The sequence below is a fragment of the Aplysia californica genome, unplaced genomic scaffold, assembly GCF_000002075.1.
Source record: "Aplysia californica isolate F4 #8 unplaced genomic scaffold, AplCal3.0 scaffold00617, whole genome shotgun sequence".
In the NCBI taxonomy this organism is placed as follows: Eukaryota; Metazoa; Mollusca; class Gastropoda; order Aplysiida; family Aplysiidae; genus Aplysia; species Aplysia californica.
The window spans coordinates 168658-175926 of record NW_004797887.1 but is presented as its reverse complement, the minus strand read 5'-3'; the positions used below and the strand labels follow the sequence as shown (position 1 = coordinate 175926).

At 39.1% G+C, this 7269-nt stretch overlaps 1 protein-coding gene across 1 annotated transcript; it reads left to right on the top strand.

Moving 5' to 3' along the window:
* The first annotated feature begins 745 nt into the window (after window positions 1–745).
* Window positions 746–6908, top strand: LOC106013024. The gene is made up of 5 exons (XM_013087655.2): window positions 746–1219; window positions 3972–4444; window positions 4978–5082; window positions 5712–5797; window positions 6131–6908. The coding sequence occupies exons 2-5, from the start codon at window positions 4004–4006 to the stop codon at window positions 6210–6212; spliced, it is 714 nt and encodes a 237-aa protein (XP_012943109.1). The 5' UTR covers window positions 746–1219; window positions 3972–4003; the 3' UTR covers window positions 6213–6908.
* Window positions 6909–7269: the final 361 nt, after the last annotated feature.

Genomic DNA, 7269 nt, shown 5'->3' with positions numbered 1-7269 from the left:
CCGCGTGAACCCCCCCCCCCCCCCCCCTTTTGCACCCCTGTCCGTCTTGTGCGACTCTCATGAACAAAGAATCTGCCTTATCGGCCAACGAATAAGAGATCCACACGTGTTTGATACAATCATACAGAAATCGTAACAGAGTTGTTATTATTATTATTTATTATTATTATTATTATTATTATTATTATTATTATTATTATTATTATTATTATTATTATTATTATTATTATTATTATTATTATTATTATTATTATTATTATTATTATTATTGTAGTAGTAGTAGTAGTAGTAGTAGTAGTAGTAGTAGTAGTAGTAGTAGTAGTAGTAGTAGTAGTAGTAGTAGTAGTAGTAGTATTGTTGTTATTGTTGTTATAATTGTTATTTTTTATTATTATTATGCTGTTGTTATTATTGCTATTATTATTGTTATTTTCTAATACTGTTAGTAGATCTATCTGCCATTTATTTTATTTTGTATTATTTAAGAATCGGTCACCCTTTGCTTATTTTCCCCATCAGCATGGCCAATCACCAACACGTGTCCATGACGTCACCACTACAACAACAAGAGGACTGGTCATCCCTCCAGGCATTCCAACCCTCCACGCTCCAGCGAGCGCTGTCACATGACGGCACGGAGCTTAAATCTCAAATCTTTTGTTCAATAACACCAAAAAAGGAAGCGACTCCGCCCTTGTGACTCGTTGGCGTGGGTTTGACGACCATCTTTGTCAGCTGACCAGTCTGCCTCAGTTTGACTGGAGAGTCAGTTCATGTTGCTTTTGTTCATCCCCTGAGCGGACGCTAGTTTGGTGAAGTATGCGTATGTGAATGTGTGTCGATAACATCACGTCTCATTTCTTCAAGTTTTTGTAGACATTGTCGCAAAAAGATTTTCCAAAAGGATTTGTTTCCAGTGGTTTCATGTGAACTACACGATAGACCTTCACGATATTAATTCAGGAGATTGTTTCATCCTTTATTGTGTAACACGTGTTTGGTACCCTCCGTGACTTTCTATTTCGGTGGTTAAGGTATACGGTAGAAAGACCTTTTGTGTGGTGTTCCTCGCTGCTTATCCACAACTGACGTCATAGAACCTTCTGCTGCTCACCCACAACTGACATCACATAACCTCGTGGTTTCATCAAAGCCCCTTTGTTCAAGAACTCCGGGAGAGATCACGAGAGTATCCAGCACTGACAGCGACTACTGAAACGTGAGTGTCATTGATGAATAGTTCTTCTGCAAATTTAACGCCGGTTGGTGGAAACTCTCCTCTTCTTCTTCTTCTTCTTTCTCCCCCCTCTCTCTCTGTCTCAAAATACTCTCTTTGTGTCTCTCTTTCTCTATCCTTCTCACATCGCCCCCCCCCCTTCTTCTTCTCTCTCTCTTTCTCTCTCTCTTTCTCTCACTCTCTCTCTCTCTCTCTCTCTCTCTCTCTCTTTCTCTCTCTCTTACTCTCTTTATATATACATTATATATATATATATATATATGTGTGTGTATCTTCTCATTTTCTTCATTTGGATTTAGTAAGGGTTTAACGACATGTGCAACACAATAAGGTTATATACAAACCGAAGATTAGAGGTATGTCAAAAGAGTAGCAAGGACAACACAAAGAATGAGGATAGATAATATACGTTTACAATAAATGTATCTGATTAGGAAATATATTGTGTTCGAGAGAAAAGAAGGAACAAACCACACCAGAGCATCCGTCACTTATCTTTAAAAAAAACATTCTATACAAAGAAATGGGTAGTTCAGGGTGTTTGTTTTGGGAGAGGGTAGGAGGTCTAGAAAGCTTGTGGTAACGTTTCTTAGTTGCAAACTGGGCACGCCAGGTGAGTCTAGACTGCTGTTATGTAAAGCTAAAGGTTTCAGTGAAACTTTCGCCTCAACTGTACACTCTTTGGTCAGCGATTGTGACGCTACATGATGTTTTCCCACCATAATACATTGACACGTATCAACTACTTTATCATCCTGTTCCCCTCTGTATAATAAAGAAAAGCTAGTACTATAGCCCTTCCAAATCATTATGTTCTTTACAGTTAGCTTTTGACTCCCTGCATAGATTTCTGTTCAGCGTTTTGCACTAATTTTGTTTCAATTTGTCTTAATTATATAGCAAAGAAGTAAATTGTTCAGGATCTAGAATTAATAAGTTGTATCTTTGTCTTTGTTCAAAATTATTTATTGAGTAAAAAGAGTCTGATGACTTACAATGTGACTCATGTCATGTCGTTATACTTTGTATTTTAAAGGTATAAGAGGGAGTGAATTTTTTTTCTTTCTGTGTGGTTCCCTGCTTGTGTGAAATTTTTGGGATTTGGGAATAAGCTATTATCATGTGTTCAAAATGAAGTGTGTCTTGTTTGAACCAACAAAAGAAGAATAAAAACTATAAAATATTCCAAAAATCTCCAGTAAATATGTTAACTATCTACTTCTGGACGAGCAAAAAAAAAGAAAGAAAAGAAAAGCCACGAGTACCTGAGGAAAGTGCCCTTTCACATCAATATATGACGTTGGTAAATAAAAATTGTGCTCGAAAAGAAAAGTCTGTCAAGCTTAAATCTCAAGGAATCAATTACGTTCTGAAATCACAAGCTTAAGACTGTCGTACGGTCCATTTTTTTTTGGGGGGGGAGGGGGAGGAAGGGGGGGGGGTGGAGCGGAAAGGAGGGTTTTGCGACTGTAGTAAGTGTTAAATTTTACCTAGTGTATCAGACAAGAAAGACAAGAGTAGTGCAAGGGTAAAATAGAACTTAATGTGTCAGGTGAGGAAGACGGAGTGAAGTGGAGAAAACAACGAGTCTCCACTACAAGGCGTACGAACAATATAAAAGAAAAACAAATGTAGAAAGATCATGTCACCGATGTGTCAACGGACAAAGATGGCCGTCAAACCCACGCCAATGAGCAATAAGGGCGGAGTTCACTTCCTAAAATATAGTATTGTTAAACCAAAGATTCAAGATTTAAACTTCAACCGTCATTTGACAGCGCTCGCTGAGGGGTGGAGGGTCGGAACGCCTGGAGGGATGACCAGTCCGCTTGTTGTTGTGGTAATGTCACTCACCTCACTTGTGGTTTGTGTTTGTGTATGGCAGAGGTTCGTACCTTTGTTGGGGGAGGTTGAGGGCGGAGATTATGACAGTATACACGCCTCCCTAACCAGGATTGAAAATTTTGCTCTCGACTGGTGAACTTGGGTAAACAGTGGGAGGGACTACGCACCATAATCGTTTCATTCATTGGAGAGACAAACATTAACGAAATGTGAATGAGGTAGTACGGCTCGTCCACAGCCCATGGGGCCGACACAATAGGATTAATGAGAACACCTCGTGAGATGAGAGATCTGGGTTGCCATCTTCGTTTTAATTTGATTTTTTTTTCCTGTCGGTTGATAGAGTTTTGATATAGCGGCCGTTTTGGCTAGTTCATTTTACGCAAAGTCATTTTGCCAAGAAAAACTTGTTGCTAGTATTATTGCAATGGCGGAAGACCGTTTTAAAAAAAGGAACCGAATCTTGAACAATAGAAACATCTCAATGACCACCAACATACGTATCATATCGACCCTTCTATATTATGACTGTAAATACTGTATAATCACCGAAAAACAGTCAAAATATAAAAGAAGCAATAGACATGTGGTTTCTTGGGAAACTGCTAAGAAAGCCCGCAAAGGCTGCTCGCATATAAAAACAATTTGGAAAAGACAAATTAAGGAAGTTTCTCAAAAAAATGAATAGACATGGAGACACCATTATTGGACGCTTTTATGCACAATATACAAGTTGTAACAAAGGACAAGCCTGTTCTACTCCATACCATAAATCACACAATGTACAAGTTATAACAAATGGTGGGCCAGATCTACTCCATACCATGAATCAGTTAAATAATAATCACATCTTCTTTTTTTTTTCTTTCTTTCTTTCATCATGGGTCAGGAATCGTACAAGCACAGCCCAGAAGTTTCACCATGTCACAAAACATGACGACCTCACCGCTGAAGCAAAATCACTTCAGAGTTCAACTGACGCCACCCGTACCATGGATCAATCCTGCTGGCTGGTCAGCTCACTCCGTCCCCGTCCCTTCATTCAGCGACATTGGTCACCAGCTGGCAGAAAACATGGCTCCAGAACCAGCAGACTGCCAGCCGTCATGTAAAAGACGGAGAATGGAAACTGAACCGTCACCCAATGGTGCGGAGTCCAGTGTCAGCGGTTTCGGATTACGCCCCTTCTCAAGTAGTCAGACGAGGAATGTTGGTGACGTCAGTGGTGGTTATGATCACGTGTCCCAGATGCCGATGGAAACTCAGTTGTGGTTTCGCCTTCGTGAACAGGCGCTGAGAGAAAAGAGAGACAACTTGCTGCATTATGGGACGGTGGATATCGGAACTGTGGACTGGGTGAAGGTGAGTTGGATTTCTATACTGTCTCTCTGTCTCTGTCTTTGTCTGTCTCTGTTTGTCTCTGTCTCTGTCTGTCTCTGTCTGTCTCTGTCTCTGTATCTGCCTCTCTCTCTCTCTCTCTCTCTCTCTCTCTCTCTCTCTCTCTCTCTCTCTCTCTCTCTCTCTCTCTCTCTCTCTCTCTCTCTCTCTCTCTCTCTCTCTTCCAACAGTAGACTTAACGTAATTTGTAAACTATCTCTCAGCAATTAAAGCTAATCAAATTTCACTTTATTGTACACAATTTGTTTGGGGGCAGAGTCTATCTTTTTTGTGAGCTGAGCTCCGTAAGGTGTGGCTGGGTTGTTTGTGTGAAAAGTGGGGGGTGGGGGGGAGTCTTGCAGTAATTAGTGAGGGTTGTACTGCTTCAATAAAGAATGGTTGTAGCAAGGTTTAGAAACAGACTCTACATGTCAATGGTATTGACAAGTTTCTCTTTTTCCCTAGATTATATGATTTACTTATACAGCCACAACCTGATGTATACTTCCCACTTCCAGGTCCAAGCTGTGTCTGCTCCAGTGTTTTCTCTGGTCAGCGCCTTCGTGGCCAACTTTCAGGAGGAATTTTACACCAACAGATTTTCCCTGGAAGAGCGACTTGTTGTAAGTAATTACGTCAAATTATGGGTTTGGGCTTAGGCTTTCTTAGATAAGATAACCTAGGTTAGGGTCTTATCTTTTCAGTGCTGCCTATTTATTAAACTTTCTGTCTAATTAAGGCTGGAACTTCTAACCGTCGTGCATATAGGACTTAGAATTAGAATTGATGACGGACTCTTTATGCAGGTCTTTTTATGAGCGTGTCTTTGTCATGGATTCAAACCAAGGCCCCCTCTGATATTACAGTACTGTTCCGTGTGCTTACCACCAAGCACAGAATGTCGTTCATGAAACAATAATAATATATGTGAGCTTGTTGTTGCTGTAGGAATTAATTGTGATTTTAAGGTGGTGTCTATTTCTTGCTTATCGTCATCTCTGCCTGCTGTACAGCTCTTGTCGTTGGTGGTGGTGGGTGGTAGTGGTGCATGTCATTGTTGTTGTTTTTGATGATGTTGATCTCTATCTATCTATCTATCTATCTATCTATCTATCTATCTATCTATCTATCTATCTATTTATTTCTAATCCTATTCTTTAATTCGTTGTTGTTTTCAGATTATTAAACAGGATTTATTACCTAGACAGTACAGAAAGAACATTCAACAATCTTTTTTGTGTGTTTCTAACAGCTCAAATACTTGTGCACCGAGTGCAAGATTGAGACAACTGACCAGCTCTGTAACAACGACAGTGTGGTCACACTCAGGAAGACAAGGTGAGCTCTCCTGTCAGCTAAGCTTGGTGTTAGAATACGATTGTTTTGCTGTTAGATCTGTTTTGCACACAAGAACAAGTTATAAAACCTTACGTCATATGACTTATGAGTTTGTTGGAATGCTCTCTATAATTCTTCTTCTTCTTCTTCTTCTTCTTCTTCTTCTTCTTCTTCTTCTTCTTCTTATTACATGATTTCTTGTTGTTGCTGTTGTTGATGTTGCTTTCTTCATCATAATAATATTATCAGTATCATTGTTATCAATATTATTATTGAACAGTGTTTATCTCCTTCTGCGTTACTGATTTTGTTGTATGTCTATTGTTTCAACAGTGAGACTCTTTTTCCCACTGACCAAGCTTTCCAACGCGTTCTGATGACCCTCCAACAACCACAAACAATGGTCGGGCATTGACAAAGCTTCTGACAACTGAACGATGACCGGAACCTGGGAACTTGACTTTCAGCTCGAGAGAGCAGACAGACAGACTATAAATAGTTTATTGTCCCACCCACAAGGGCGCAATTGCTACATCATAAGGGTGCACTTGAGCACTGGTACACTGCAGGGCCTGCCTTTGAAATAACTTATTTGTATCTCCAAAACTGTTCGATTTTTGCTCATCAAAACTATTCACTGCTGATAGTACACAATATTTTCAGTTCAAATCTACATCTTGGATCTAACATCTCATGGAAAAAACAGTTAATGTACTTTCGTAAATTATAGTAGTTAATCATTATGCAATCTATAACATGTAACATGTAACGCAGCCTTGTTTCAACAACAGGCATACACTACCACCACTTTCTAAACTACGACTTATTTATATTATGCATTACTGAACGTTCGTGCAGGAAGATTTTTGTAGATAACATACATGTATTAGTAAGTCAAATTTATAAAATACATCTTGGTTCTAAGTTGATGATAAAGAGTATATTTGTGACTACCTATACTTGTATTCGTAATTGTGTCCTTCTGAAAATCCATCTACAGACCTGTACCACTGTTTTGTCCACACTTTTATTTTCTATTAAATCAGTAGTTAATAAATAGGCACCCGGCGGAAAAAAAATGATTTTAATAGTGTAAGAAAGTTGTATGATGAAATATAATTTATTTATTTTTATTGCTATGCTGTACATATATCTTTCAATAAACGATGGATTCTTCACCAAAACCAACAACAAGTGGTTCATTGTGTTTTTGCTTGTGTGAGTTTTTCTCTTGTCCTATGTCCTAGACTCTTTCGGCAGATGGTTGGAGTGTGCCATTGGATTGATCGTCTTTTTTAATTTCCTCTATTGTTTTTTATTCTTGTCTTTCTACTTCCCCCATCACTACATGGCTGTTGCTGTATCTATGTGCTTCTCTGTACTCAAACAAACAAGAACCTTGTTGCTCCTGTATTGTCTGTTATTGTTATCTTTCCCTATGGCCAGTATTCCATCCTGTCTGTTTGTTAGGT

Excerpts from the sequence above, each read along its gene's own strand:
- LOC106013024 (XM_013087655.2), top strand. The coding sequence starts at position 4,004 with ATGTCACAAAACATGACGACCTCACCGCTGAAGCAAAATCACTTCAGA. Across the intron at positions 4,445-4,977 it reads GAACTGTGGACTGGGTGAAG|GTCCAAGCTGTGTCTGCTCC; the intron begins GTGAGTTGGATT and ends TCCCACTTCCAG. Across the intron at positions 5,083-5,711 it reads CCCTGGAAGAGCGACTTGTT|CTCAAATACTTGTGCACCGA; the intron begins GTAAGTAATTAC and ends TGTTTCTAACAG.